The 16,033-nt window shown below is 41.0% G+C and overlaps 1 protein-coding gene across 10 annotated transcripts in view; it reads left to right on the forward strand.

Annotated features, from left to right (window-relative positions):
• taf2 (TAF2 RNA polymerase II, TATA box binding protein (TBP)-associated factor) overlaps positions 1–16,033 on the forward strand; it is a 172,836-nt gene that overhangs the window by 20,872 nt on the left and 135,931 nt on the right. For all 10 annotated transcript variants that reach the window (XM_061819042.1, XM_061819045.1, XM_061819040.1 and 7 more), the window contains one exon: positions 8,362–8,480. In XM_061819042.1, the coding sequence (XP_061675026.1) occupies positions 8,362–8,480 (119 nt within the window). The remainder of the gene's footprint in view (positions 1–8,361; positions 8,481–16,033) is intronic.

Below are 16,033 nucleotides of genomic sequence, written 5' to 3' on the forward strand. Positions count from 1 at the left end.
AATGCTCTGACTGAGGGAAAGAGGTTGTTCCCCAAAATGTCACAATACATGGCCGTGGTCATCTTCTCCTCAATACAGTGCAGTCGTCCTGTCCCATGTGTAGAAAAACACCCCCAAAGCATGATGCTACCACCCCCATGCTTCACAGTCGGGATGGGTTTCTTGGGATGGAACTCATCATTCATCTTCCTCCAAATACAGTTAGTGGAATTATGACCAAAAGTTCAATTTTCATCTGACCACAAAACTTTCTCCCATGACTCTGTATCATCCAAATGATAATTGGCAAACTTAAGATGGGCCTTCACATGTGCTGGTTTAAGCAGGGGATCCTTCTGTGCCGTGCATGATTTCAAACCATGAAATCATAGTGTATTACCAACAATCACCTTGGAAACAGTGGTCCCAGCTCTTTTCAGGTCATTGACCAAGTACTGTCGTGTTGTCCTGGGCTGATTCCTCACCTTTCTCAAGATCATTGACACCCTACGAGGTGATATCTTGCATGGGGCTCCACTCCGATTTAGAATGACAGTCATGTTTAGCTTCTTCCATTTTCTAATGATTGCTGCAACAGTGGACCTTTTTTCACCAAGCTGCTTGCCAATTTCTCCATAGCCCTTTCCAGGCATGTGGAGTTGTACAATTTTGTCTCTGGTGTCTGTGAACAGCTCTTTGGTCTTGACCATGTTAGAAGTTTGACTCTTACCGATTGTATGGGGTAGACAGGTGTCTTTATTCAGCTAATGATCTCATACAGGTGCATCTCACTCAGGATAATATATGGAGTGGAGGTGGACTTTTAAAGGTGGGCTAACAGGTCTTTGAGGGTCAGAATTCTAGCTGATTGACAGGTGTTAAAATACTTACTTACCTCGTGGGGTTGGACAGCGTCAGGGGCAGCTGTGGTGTCTGAATAATCCTTAGAAAGGTGACGAATCACCCCAGGACAACATTACAGGACTTTGTCAATGACAAAGAGCTGAGACCACCATTTCTAAGGTGACTCTTGGTAATACACTAAGACGTCATGGTATGAAATCATGCATGGCACGAAAGGTTCCGCTGCTTAAACCAGCACATGTCAAGGCCTGCATTAAGTTTGAAAAGGAGCATTTGGATGATACAAAGTATTCATGGGACAAGGTTTTGTGGTGAAATGTTCCCAAAATGGAACTTTGTCGTCATAATTCCAATAACAGTGTTTGGATGAAAACGAATGATGAGTTCCATCCCAAGGACACCATCCCTTCTGTGAAGCATATGGGTTGCAGCATCATGCTTTAGAGGTTTTTTTCTGCACATGCGTCAGGACAACTGCACTGTATTAAGGAGAGGATGACCATGGCCATATATTGTGAGATTTTTGGGAATAACCTCTTTCCCTCAGTCAGAGCATTCAAGATGGGTCGTGGCTGGGTCTTTCAACATGACAATGACCCGAAGCACACAGCCAGGAAAACCAAGGAATGGCTAAGAATTTCAAGATTCTGGCATGGCCTAGGCACTATCCAGACCTAAACCCAATAGAAAATATTTGGAGAGAGCTGAAATTCAGTGTTTCTCAGCGACAGCCCAGAAACCTGTCTGATCTAAAGAAGATCTGTCTTGAGGGGTAGGCCAAAATCTTTCCTGCAGTGTGTGCAAACCTGGTGAACAACTACAGGAAACATTTGACCTCTGTATTTGCAAACAAAGGCGACTGTACCAAATATTGACATTGGTTTTCTTAGGTGGTCAAATACTTATTTGCAGCTGTATCGCACAAATTGTTAAAAAAAAAATCATACATTGTGATTTCTGGATTTTTCTCTTTTGATTGTCTCTCTCACAGCAGACATGCACCTACGACGAAAAATTTCACACCCCTCCATGATTTCTAAGTGGGATAAATTTGTATGCTGATTTAAAGACAAAAAAGACCCTGGTCTAGTTCCTTAAGGGCTTTGAATTTAAAGCTAGCGAGGATGGTTTGACAAATTCCATAAAAGAAGTGAGATATACTCAGTTGTTCGACACGGGGAGGCTGCAAGTTCGACCAAGTTGCAAATTCAAGGTCGAATTTGCCCGTTTCGTCAAGGCCCAAGGATTACCTTGGCCAACAAGTTTTCAACTGTGATGAAACGGGCCTATTCTGGAAGAAAAACTTGCCCTTACGCTGCCTTCTGCTCATGGACAATGCGGCTGGCCACCCTCCACGTTTGGATGACGACTTGACTTAGATTAATTTGAATTCGTCAAAGTCAGTTTCTTCCTCCTTATACGACACCTTTGATTCAACCCATGGACCAGCAAGTCATGGCCAATTTCATGAAATTTTATACCAAACTTCTTTTTCTAAGATGCTTCGAAGTGAAAAGTGACACTCGGCTAACCCTCTGACTCTCTCATTTTAACATTTACCACTGAATCACCATTCTCGACAAAGCATGGAGCCAGGTCATACATTGGACTATGAACTCTGCATGGAGCAAATTGTGGCCCAAATGTGTTACTCAGCCTGACTTCGAAGGTTTTGCAGCTGTTGCAGGGTCTTCTACAGCTGCTGGTGAGGATCTGAGGTCTCCAGAGGATCATCAACTCATCCATGAAATCGTGACAATGGGCCAAAATCTCGGTTTAAAGATGGACAGCGATAATGTTGAGGACCTGCTGGAGAAGCATCGTGATGAGCTCACGACCGAAGAACTCCTGCTCCTTCAGGAGGAGCAGAAGAAGACATTGGAGGAGAAGATGTCGTCAGATGTCACTGAAGGCAAGAAGGATGTCTCAAGTGCTGAGATCAAAGCCATCTGTGCCAAGTGGAAGAAATCCATAATTTCGTCGAACTTCATCACCCCAATAAATTTGAATGTCGCAGAGAACTCCAAAATTGTAATTATGTCCTAATGAGCCACTTCAGAAATGTTCTTAAGAATCGGCAGCAACAAATAACATTGAGATTAGATTTTTGTTAAAAGAAGGCGAGTCACCACAGCTTAAGACATTTGATACATTCAGTTGTTGAAGCATTTCTCCATTTTTTTTGTTTAACTCGAGTTACGAATGTTTTGTTACTTTTTGGAAAATAAAATAAAATGCTTTTCCCCCCTAATTATTGTTCGTTTAAAGTTATTCTGCACTTTTGTTAATAAAAAAAGTTTACAAGGCTGGGGGCCGAGTTGCTACAGATACGGCAATGCACTCCCAACCTGGTGTAGTCCACTACTAAAGCATACATTTTAAGCAAAAAATAAATATTTTCAAATTATTTTACATAAAGTATTTAAACTATACATGTATTTCTACAATCCAGTTGATTATCAGGGAAAGCTAAAAAAAAAAAAAAAGCGGTAAAAAGCCCAATTTTTTTAGGCTTGGAATGCATTATTTCACTTTCCATTCAATGTCATTCACTTTTAGAACCGTTTTCTGGAACGGATTGTGTCGAGAACTGAGGCACACACACACACACACACACACACAGTGAGTCCTTGGGTGGGTAAAAACGTCCTCGAACTACAGCAATTTTACGGATTTTATGTAGCGCACTGTGGATTCATTCACACCATCATGGCGCGCAACAAAAGCGTAACTTCTGCCATCTTTGATCATATCCAAAGGTTTTTCATCTTCCTCTTCTTGTTGGGCACTTCACATGAAGCTTTCATGTCAGCAGAGTGCTTTGGTGGCATTGTGAACACGAAAGGTTATCGCGCAGTCAATTACAGAAAATGGTGGAAAGGAATGACAAGGGAAAGGTTTGAATAGAATTTGCTTAGTGAGGCTTCAAGGATCATCACCTCAGAAGATAAATCATGCTGTCATTGGTCAACGTCACACCGGGCAATCACACTCCTTGTATTAATGCGTATTCCCGCAACTCCGCGCATTAGCATTACCCCTACCTCTAGTTGCAAGTTATTTTTTTTTTTTTTTATGTTCCGTAATTTCTGTGCAAATAATTTCTGTTTTTTCTCCCACTCATTATTGGTTGTTTAAAGTTAATCTTCACTTTTGTTAAAAAAAGGTTTATAAGGCTGGGGGCCGAGTCGCTACATACGGCAATTCACTCCCAGCCGAGCATACTCTACTAGGCTAACGCATACATTTTGAGCAAAAAATAAATGTATTTTTCAAATGATTTAATTTTATAAAGTATTTAAACATGTATTTCTTCTATGTAGTTTATTATCAGGAAAAGCTACAAAAAAATCGTTTCAACTATTTTTAGGCTTGGAATGCATTATTTCATTTTCCATTCATTGTCATGGGACAACATGCTTTGGTTTTTGAGCGTTTTGGTTTTCCACCAGAATTCTGGAACGGACTGTGTTTGAGAACCGAGGCTCCACTGTATCGCTGAGCTGCATTATGGTTTCATGCGTAGAAAGAATTCCACAGATGCATTATTTGCCTTGAGGATGCTCTTGTAAAAGTACAGAGAAGGTTAGGAAGACCAACATTGAGTCTTTGCAGATCAAGATAAAGCCCATGACCGAGAATCAAGAGAGTAACTATGGTGTTGCATGCATATCTCTGGTGTGGTGGAGAAATATGTTAGAATGGTACAGGACATGTATGAGGGCAGCAGAACGTTGGTGAGGTGGTCCATAGGTGTGACAGAAGAATTTAAGGTGCCAGTGGGACTGCATCAGCTCTGAGCCCCTTCTTGTTTGCTGTTGCAATGGATAGGATGACAGATAGGTTAGACTAGAATCCCTTTGGACCATGATGTTCGTAGATCAAATAGTCGTGAAAGCAGGGAGCAGTTAGATGAACAATTAGAAAGATCGAGGCATGTAGTGGAAAGGAGAGGAATGAAGATTAGCTGAAGTAAAACAGAATATATATGCCTGAATGATAGGGGTGGAGGGGGAAATATGAGGCTCCAGGGAGAAGAAATATCGAGAGTGGACGACTTCCAATATTTGGGGTCAACAATCCATAGCAATAGTAATAGTGGTAAGGAATTGAAGAAAGTGGTCTAACCAGGTTGGAACAGCTGGCGATAGGTGTCTGTTGTGTTATGTGACAGAAGAGTCTTTGTTCGGATGAACTGAATTTTTTGACTTGGCCGGGACCGTGTCAATTGAGTCATACAGCTGTTGCGGCGGTGAATATCCGGTCAATTTTAAAAATAAAAGACATTGATACGCAAATTGTAATGCAATACCAATTATGTAAATTAGTCATTCTTTCTCCGTGGCCCAGTAACAGACCCGGTTCCAGTACGCGGACCGGTATTTGGGGACCACTGAATTAAACTATTTCCTTTTATTTCAGTTGTGTGTCAGGCACACGCGTGTTTAACTACATCTGTGGTTGTCCGTTGGTGAAGAAGATGCCAGAGTCTAGTGATTCAGAGGGAGCGTGTTTTTGCTTCACAAAATCTTTGGCGACCAGCTCACGCAGTTGGTTAGCCGACATTGCATGGGCACCGAAGCACGATGCTCGCCGTGGCTTTCCAGTCTTTTCACTGATATTCTTGTTCGCAATCCACTTCACGTTGGAATGCCACAACGTGTCATCTCCGTGTCCTTTTGTTTTCGTGGCAACATGGGCTGAGCACGGAACTTCGGGGTGTCATCTTCATGTCTCATGTTCGTTACACTCTTTTTGTATTTCTTGTGTCCTCAATTGCTGTTGAAATGAAGCAAATTTCTACGTGTGATTAAATAATTAAATTATTTTCCAAACATTAATTATTTTTTATCGTCTCATTTTCACAAGTGATGTCACAGTGGTGACGTACTAATTCATTTCCTGTTTCCAGTCCCTGTGTAGCTGTCTACCATCATGTATTTTTGTTTTTATCAATCTGGACACATTTGTCGGCTATTTTGGGCTTCAGAGTTTTATAATCTCGCTTTCACCCAGACCAGAGAATGTATTGCAATTTCATGTCGTCATAGGTAACCAATCCACCATTGCGTCCCTATCTTTTTGCGGTCTTATCCCTTGTCTAAACTTGTCAATGTGTAGTTCATTCATTGTCATGGAGATGATGATTATGATCTGGCAAATCATTTTCAGACAAAATAAATAAAGCAATATTTTCTTTGTCCGGTTTCATTACAAAAATAAAAAAAAATTGTAAATTGAGGAAAAAGAACAAGTCATTAGTTATTACCACTGACTGATGTGTAAGTATCGAATAACTGTGTTACAGAACTGAGAGATAGAAAAGATTAAAAAATATGATAATGCACTGGTTCATTTCCACTCTCTTACACAGTTAGCTTTGTCCAGCTGCACTCTGTACCAGAAACAAGAGAGATTTTGTCTGATTTGACTACAGACAGAAACAGACAAAAAAAAAGTTTTTACACAGAATGTATAAAGTTCTGGCTTTAACTGTATATTTAATTGAGTATGATCATGATCAATGATCATGAACGACTTTTTGGGCTGCATCACGTTCCAAAAAAGATGGGACAGTTGGCAAAAAGGACTAAGAAAGTTGAGGATTGCTCATCAAACACTCGTTTGGAACATCCCATAGGTGAACAGGCTAATTGGGAAGAGGTGGGTGCCATGATTGGTTATAAAAGGTGCTTCCCTGAATTATTCAGTCATTCACAACCAAAGTAAGGGCGAGGTTCATCTTTGTGAACAAGTGTAGTGTGCGCTCAGGCTCAATTGACTGGAGTGTTTGTGCTTTTGAGAAGCAAAGGTTTAGAAGGAAGTGTTTGTCAACCGCACCTGTGGTCCTGAAGATTTCATGGAATCAAGTAAAAGATAGACTTCAGGCTTATTCCTTGGGAATACTTTGCTCTGAAGCTTTCTCATCCAGGATTCCTCCGGTAGCTAGTGTTGCTTTCTTTTTGCTAGCTTGCACTATCACTGCTTTGTAATTACAAGTACAAAAAAAATTAATACCACTGATATTTAAATTTGCCATGCCAGTATGCATATATACCGTAATTTCTCAAAAATAATGCACACATTTTTCCAAAAATATTTTCGAAAAGTTAATAGAGCCCATTATATTTAGGTATGGATGAAAAATAAAAAATACAATCACATTGTATAGTTGTATACAGGTACATAGAGTGGTTAAATAAAAGAGATACATATACATTTCAATATGATATTCGATGTCTTATTTTACACACTTATATTTATTACTGTAATGTGCTCCCCCAACCTGACCACTACGACCTCCTAGGGGAGCTTGCATTTTACGATTGTCAGCGTCGCTCGTTTGTTACTGCACCAAAAATTAGAAACGACTGGCTGTGAGTTTGTTTTAACTTAAACCAAGACAGAAAAATGTCTACTACAACGGCAAGTTGTGCAGCTGCTTTAAAAAGAAGTCATCTCTCGTGCCGATGACGCCGCCACACTGGAAGTAGTGCCGCAGTCCGAAACAACGATAGCTCGCCTCAATGGCTTCAGGTGGGTGTAAAAACAACGTGAACTCAAACTACTTAATATGAGCGTACATAAAAAAACGGGAGTGCGCACACAATTTAAATGGGCGATTTTCTTTTTTTTTTTGTTTCTTTTTTTTTTTTTTAATGTGCCCATTACCATCGTTTCTATGTAGTTTGACCTCACGTTGTTTTTTTACCCACCTGATGCCATAGGAAAGCTGTGGCATTAGGTGGGCGAGAGGCTGCGCTGCGGAACCAAAACTCTTGGGATTCAAGAAATATTTCCCTACAAACGCCATGGATGGCACAGAGGATGACATGCTGTGGGAGCAAACTAGGATCACTGTTCATGAATTCAGGAGGCACCAGAACTGGACCTAAGTCACCAAAGGTAGCTACGATGGATATTTTTCAGATTGGCGATGAGCCAGATGATGCTTTTGAAGTCTTGGCCAAGGATGTGTAATGTAGAGGAGAAACTGCAGTACGCACAAACGTTTTTTGCGCAAATATTTATTGCAAAAAATGTTTACGTCAAAAACAGTGTTAAATATTTATTTAAGACTGTAATATGTGTTATCAACACTATTAAGAAAATGTTATGCCATCATTGAGCATTTATTTTAGTTGGTTGAGTGATTCTGTTCTGACGATTACAGGGACCAGGACAACCGTGTCCTGTGGCCTGTCCCGAGATTATATTTCGGCTACATCAGAACGTGCACAATGATTATTATTATTAATGACTGTTGTACAGACAGTTTTTTGAAAAGCAATACAAGTACAAACCTAACAAAATATAATTCCCAATATTTTGAGCACATGGGTAGCAGCAAATTGGTGGTGCGCATTGTACATTAGTAGAAGGGTTTTCCAGATTTTTTTCTTTTTTTAGGTCAACTTTGAGGATGCGCATTATTCTTCAGGGCGCATTATATACTCACGAAAATACGGTGTATATATATTTTAACCAGATGAATGCTTTTAATATTCTTTTCAACAGAAGGAATCTGAACTACTTTTCCAGTGCCTATACTGCGGCTGTGAGTGCTGTGGACCCAGATGCAGGACATGGGGAGTTGGTCATCAAAGTTCCTTCTGAACTCTGGAAACAAGGAGATGGTGAGGCAATCAAGACTAAACCACTGTGTATGCCTAAATCTAAATTTTGTTACCTTATTGAATTTGAGAAATTGAAAAGGTGAACATTCTATATGAGATATTTTCTCACTACTGTATTTCCGTAAATAGATTTTATGTGGCAATCCCCACACAGCTCACTCCAAAATACAATTACAAATACAAATCTAAACACTTAATTCTTCTTGGAATGGAAGCCTAAAAGAAATGTGGAAAAATGTGTCACTGTTCACTGATCATTTAAAATGACTTAAACATACATACAGGGGGTATGGAAAGTATTCCCCTTAAAATAATTCAGTTTTTTTTATAGCCGTTTGCTGAAGCCATTTAAGTTAATTATTTTCCTCATTAATATACACACACCACCCCATTTTAAAATTTAAAAAAAAAAAAAGAATTTTAAAAATTTGTGTAATTTATTAAAAAAAATAGAAATATCACATAGCCATAATTATTCTGACCCTTTTTGCAGTGTTTAGTAGAAGCACCATTTTGAGCTAATACAGCCATGACTCTTGTGGGAAATAATGCAAAAGATATTTTGGGATTTTTGGATCCTCTAAAGTTCTGTCAGTTTGAATGGTAAATGTTAGTGGGCAGCCATTTTCAGGTTTCACCAGAGCTGCTCAATTGATCCCTCCGTGGATATTGCGCAATTATTATTGGTTCACTGACCAATCAGAGGCCAGAGATCTGCATAAACCACGCCCCTTTTTGTTCCCGCCATTTTCTCAGACAACATTGCATGGTCCAGTATAGGTTTTGCTTACGTTTTATCGCGTATTTGGGTTATTTAACAAAAAATATGGTTAAGAGGTGTAGTCACGGACTTTGTAATAGTGACGACAGGTATCCTGAAAGGCTAGTTGGTGGAGTTCGAGTCGTACCCTTTCCAAAACCGAAGACCCAGTACGAAAAATGCCTTCGATGGATCAAACTTTGTGGAAGACCGCATCATCAACTAAATCCGTCTAATATCAACCGGAACAGATATGTTTGCACGAAGGTATGCCTTATATTTGATTTTCAATACATGTCTCGTATAAATGAATTCAAAGTTCTTCGCTAGCATGACATTGCTACGTGTGAACGATTGACACACTTATTCTTTGTTGAGAGATATTTAGTGATGATCCGACTGCACAAACGTGTCGCTTTGTTGCCGGCTTGCGGCCGAAGCTTAACCAGACTGTGTTTGCACTAAGATATGCCCGTTTCCAAGGTGATTGTTGGTAATACACTAAGACGTCATGGTTTGAAATCATGCATGGCACAGAAGGTTCTCCTCCTTAAACCAGCACATGTCAAGGCCCATCTTAAGTTTGCCAACGACTATTTAGATGATACAGAGGAGTCGTGGGAGAATGTTTTGTGGTCAGATGAGACCAAAATTGAATTTTTTGGTCATAATTCCATGAATCGTGTTTGGAGGAAGACGAATGATAAGTTCCACCCCAAGAACACCATCCCTACTGTGAAGCGTGAGTGCTTTGGTGGTGTTTTTCTGCACATGGGACAGGTGCACTGTATTAAGGAGGGGATGACAGTGGCCTCGTATTGTGATATTTTGGGGAATAACCTCTTTCCCTCAGTCAGGCCATTGAAGATGGGTCGTGGCTGTGTCTTTCAATATGACAATGATCCAATGCATACAGCCAGGAAAACCAAGGAGTGGCTCCATAAGAAGCATATCAAGGTTCTGGCGTGGCCTCGCCAGTCTCCAGACTTAAACCCAATAGAAAATCATTGGAGGGAGCTGAAACTGTGTTTCTCAGCGACAGCCTAGAAACCTGTCTGATCTAGAGAAGATCTGTTTGGAGGAGTTGGCCAAAATCCCTCCGGCAGCGTGTGGAAACCTGGTGAACAACTACAGAAATGTTTTGACCTCTGTCATTGCACAATCACATGCTACTGTACCAAATATTAACATTGGTTTTCTAAGGTGTTCCAAGAGTTATTTGAAGCTCTATCACACAAATAAATCGTTAAAAAAATCACACAGTGATTTCTACATTTTTTTTTTTTTCGAGATTATCTCTCTCACAGTGAACATGCACCCATGATTAAAATTTCAGACCCCCCCCATGATTTCCAAGTGGGAGAACTTACAATGTAGCACGGTGTTCAAATAATTATTTTCTTCACTGTATCAATGTTCCTTCGAATCATCATGTCAACCAACTCCTGAGCTTTTGCTGTCATGGTCCATATACTCAGTTATATGGTCTGTCTATTCCTCTTCTTCTGCCGACGAATCTGCTTTCCTCCTCTTCTTTGTCTTCGACCCACTGTAGCTGAATTTCCACCGACGCCCTGCAGGTTAGTGGTGAGGGGGCGGCCGTTGTTAACCCGGGCCACAACCGATCCGGTATGGTATTATTTAGATGAACGCTCATATTTGTTTGGCACAGTTTTACACCGAATGCCCTTCCTGACGCATCCCTCTGCATTTACCCTGGCTTGGGATCGGACATCTAATTGCACTGCCTTGTGCCCCCATAGGGCTGGATTCTCTTCGCCAAATGCCAAATCTGCTTTCTCGCCCGGGCATCCTGCATTTTCCTAATTCTGATTCAGTGTCTGCATTTTCCTGCTGCGTTCTCTCACTCACGCCAGACAATTATTTTGCGGTCTCTAGCGCCCTGTAAAGTTGAGGAAACATGATTTATTCTCTACTCCATCACATTTGAAATCGAAAACGTTGCCTACAGAGGTGATGTCAGGCCCAACAGTGATTGTTTTGATTGCCAACTATTACTTTTTCTCCTGATTTTTAGCTTTTTGCCATTTTTCAATGATAATTCTTACACTGGATGCGCTTGCTTTGTTTTTTAACTCGGTTTTTTTCCATTTCTTTCCCTCTTTTGCATTTTCCCCCCACGCCTTTCATCATTCGTCAGGCCTTTATCCTCTCCTTTTCTCATAGTTTCTGTATGAATGGTTATAGTTATCCATCGTTCTTTTCGTAATACTGCCTTTGTAGCCCCACCCCAAGTTTTCCTCTCATGTTTGGAAATGGTGATTTGATGTAGGTGCCATACGGGAGCCTTCAATGTTTGTGTGTTTGCTCACAATATTGATACATCTAACAGTAATAGTGTCTTGTGTTGTGTAATCCAGCCCTATGGGGGCACAAGCCAGTGCAATTTGTAGGCCGGTCCCAAGCCCGGAAAAATGCAGAGGGTTGCATTAGGAAGGGCATCCGGCATAAAACTATGCCAAACAAATATGAGCGTTCATCCAAAGAATCCCATACCGGATTGTTCGTGGCTCAGGTTAACAAAACCCGCCCCCACCACTGCTAACCTGCAGGGCGTCCGTGGAAATCCAGCTATTGTGGGTCAAAGACAAAGAAAGGAGGAAACTGGATTCGTCAGCAGAAGAAGAAAAAGAATGCACAGAGCCTACAACTGAGAGTAGGGACTTTAAATGTTGGGACTAAGACAGGAAAAGCTCAGGAGTTGGTTGGCATGATGATTGGGAGAAAGGTTAATATATTGTGCTTCAAAGTAAGCAAGTTGAAAGGTAGTAAGGTTAGAAGTTTAGGAGCAGGGTTTAAACTATTTTACTATGGAGTAGATGGGAAGAGAAATGGAGTAGGGGTTATTTGAAAGGAAGAGCTGCCTAAGAATGTCTTGGAGGTGAAAAGAGCATCAGATCGAGTGTTGAGGCTGAAATCTTAAATCGAAGGTGTTATGTATATGTGATTAGCGACTATGCCCCACGGGTAGAATGTGACCTAGAGTTGAAAGAGAAATTCTGGAAGGAACTAGATGAAGTAGTTCTGAGCATCCCAGACAGAGAGAGAGTTGTGAATGGTGCAGATTGTAATGGCCATGTTGGTGAAGGAAACAGGGGGGGATGAAGAAGTGTTGGGTATGTACGGCATCCAGGAAAGGAACTTTGAGGGACAGATGGTGGTGGACTTTGCAAAAAAGATGGAAATGGCTGTAGTGAACACTTTTTTTCCAGAAGAGGCAGGAACATAGAGTGAGCTACAAGAGCGGCGGTAGAAGCATGCAGGTGGATTTTATTTTGTGCAAACGATTATCTGAAGGAGTTTACTGACATTAAGGTAGTGGGAGGGGACAGTGTAGCTCGACAGCTTAGGTTGGATAACTCTGTTGGAGGGTAGGAAGATTATGAAGAGAAAGGTAAAGCAGAGAACCATGTGGTGGATAATTAGAAAGGAAGAATCTTGTGCGGCCTTCCGGAAAGAGGTGAGACAGGCTCTCGATGGGCCCGAGCAGCTCCCGAAAGACTGGACTACTACAGCCAAGGTGATCAGAGAGACAGGCAGTAGGGTACTTGGTGTGTCTTTTGGTAGGAAAGGGGAGACTTGGTGGTGGAACCCCAAAATACAAGTCATACAAATAAAGAGATTAGCGAAGAAGATGTGGGACACTGAGTGGACTGAGGAGAGATGAAAGGAATACATTGAGATGCGGTTTAGGGTGAAGGTAGAGGTAGCAAAGGCTAAACAAGAGGCATATGATGACATGTACACCGGGTTGGACACGAAAGAAGGAAAAAGGATGTCCACAGGTTGGCCAGACAGAGGGATGGATATGGAAAGGATGTGCAGCAGGTAAGTGTGATTAAGGGTAGAGATGGAAATGTGTTGACTGGTGCAAGTAGTGTGCTAAATAGATGGAAAAAATACTTTGAGAAGTTGATGAATGAAGAAAATGAGAGAGAAGAGTAGAAGAGACAAGTGTGAAGGACCAGGAAGTGGCAATGATTAGTAAGGGGGAAGTTAGAAAGGCACTCAGGAGGATGAAAAATGGTAAGGCAGATGGTCCTAATGACATACCTGTGGACGTATGGAAGCAATTTGGAGAGGTGGCTGTGGAGTTTTTGACCAATTTATTCAACAGAATACTCGCTGGTGAGAAGAAGCCTGAAGAATTGAGGAAAGTGTGCTAATTCCCATTTTTAAGAACAAAGGTGATGTTCAAAGCTGTGGGAACTATAGAGGAATAAAGTTGAGTCACACAATGACGTTATGGGAAAGAGTAGTGGAGGCTAGGCTCAGGACAGAAGTATCAGTGAGCAACAGTATGGTTTCATGCCTAGAACAAGTACCACAGATGCATTATTTTCCTTGAGGATGCTAGTCGAAACGTACAGGGAAGGTCAGAGGGAGCTACATTGTGTTTTTGTGGATCTTGAGAGAGCCCATGACAGAGTACCAAGAAGAGGAACTGTGGTACTTGCATGCGTAAGTGTAGTGTGGCAGAGGAATATGTTAGAATAGTACAGGACATGTATGAGGGCAGAAGAACACCGGTGAGGTGTGGCGTTGGTGTGTCAGTAGAATTTAAGGTGAATGTGGGACTGCATCAATGATTCGCGCTGAGCCCCTTCCTGTTTGCGGTAGTAATGGATAGGCTGACAGATGAGGTTAGATAGGATTCCACTTGGACTATGATATTCGCAGATGATATTGTGATTTGCAGTGAAAGCAGGGAGAAGGCGGAGGAACAATTAGAAAGATGGAGGCATGCACTGGAAAGGAGAGGAATGAAGATTAGCCGAAGTAAAACAGAATATGTGTATGAATGTGAGGGGTGGAGGAGGAGGAGTGAGGCTCCAGGGAGAAGAGATGGCGAGGGTGCACGACTTCAAATATTTAGGGTCAACAATCCAGAGCAATGGTGAGTTTAGTAAGGAAGTGAAGAAACCGGTATAAGCAGGTGGAACAGCTGGCGGAAGGTGTTTGGTGTGTTATGTGACAGAAGAGTCTCTGCTGGGATGAAGGGCAAAGTTTATAAAACAGTGTTGAGGCCAGCCGTTATGTCCGGATTAGAGAGAGTGGCACTCGAGACAACACGAAGTAGAGCTGGAGGTGGCAGAAATGAAGATGTTGAGTTTCTCGCCACGAGTGCGGAGGTTGGATAGGATTAGAAATATTCTTAGCTTATTAGAGGAACAGCCAAAGTTGGATGTTTTGGAGACACTCGGTTGTGTGATGTTCTCTTCTTCGAAAAGAGCTTCTGTGTCAGAAAGCGCGTGTTCATCTCCCATAGTAGGGTCCACTGCATGTTTTCAATGACGAATGTCCGGGTGACGTCACGGACAGGGGATGCAGCCAATATGATGACCATTTGGATGTTGTCGAATGACTTTTCCGCAACTTTGCACATGGATGACGCGCTGTCCGCTCATATTTATTTTTTGGTATAAACATTGAAGTGAATAATGTTCTATGTATTTATCATTACAATATCTATTTTAGAATGTTTATAAGGATGACACTTGACCTTTAAGTATCATCAGAAGAAATGGACAGCACTCAAGTTAATTTTTGAGTGTAAAAACAAACATTCTGAAAACTTATGGCTGTGTGATATTAGTTTTTCCTTTTTAATCAGCTAGAAATTCACATTTTTTTCCATCAATCTTAGGTTATGTGTCAGTCACTCACATTTGAAAAAATGTTACGGCCACTCATGCACACAGATAAAGTTGCAGTGGTGATTAGGGATGGAATCTCAAAACCTTAAAATAACTTACTGGATTAATATAACATCACTGTAAATTAAAATTAAAAAATACATAACTAAAATATTAAAACGTTTCAAACTCAGAAATGATAATTTCCCATTTCAACTGATATTAGTAGAACGTGATATAAAACGGTATTTAAAAATTTTCATCAATAAAAATACTTGACCTGACAAATTTTATCTGAAGAAAAGTTAAATGCACTGGCCTGCCAAGGAATAAATACGTACGGTCTATACACGCAATGTTTTGAAAATGTTTAAAGTTTAGTTCAACATAATCGGAGTTATTGGCAACAAGCTCGCGATACGTTGTAACAAACATTCCTGTCGGCAATTGTGATGTATTTTTATAATCTAGCATAATTTACGGCGGTATCTGTCAATCCATAGATGAAAGATAGCAGTTAGATGATCTATATCTTCCTGAAGCATGTAGAGCGGAGATGTTTTCAACTTCAAGATAATGCATACCACAGGGAAAATGTTAGAACTAAGTTAGAACTTAGATCAAATCAAAGTAAATCACAATCTCATACTTATTATAGTTAGCGGGGTGGGAGGTGGCAATGCACATGCACATCGCCGCGACTGCCGTAAATAGGAGGCTGGATTGCTAGAACACGCCTTTACTTGCGTGCGCTCAACGTATTGGCCACACCTGACTCAAGCGACGAGGTGGATGATAGTCGAACGTCTTTTTTTTTTTTTTTTTTTTTTTTGGGCAGGCCGTCACACGATCAACCAAAACTGCCTCACGGTCGACGTCTTGAGCACCCCTGGTGTAACTGAATTTTCTTTGACATGGCTCATTATGTTGATGACTTTCAATGTAAATGCACATGCAGTACATGAAGAAGCTCTGAACATGCACTTTTGGCATCACTTCCGGACATGCTCAGTATGGTTAACTTGCATTTCCTGTTTCCGGGTGAAGAGTGATTGTTTAGGAGCAGGCTTGTTTAGTTTCCATTTATGAAATAAACACGTAAATTAATGTCAAGACTACACAAAATAAGCGATGTC

Source organism: Syngnathoides biaculeatus, chromosome 5 (genome assembly GCF_019802595.1).
Source record: "Syngnathoides biaculeatus isolate LvHL_M chromosome 5, ASM1980259v1, whole genome shotgun sequence".
In the NCBI taxonomy this organism is placed as follows: Eukaryota; Metazoa; Chordata; class Actinopteri; order Syngnathiformes; family Syngnathidae; genus Syngnathoides; species Syngnathoides biaculeatus.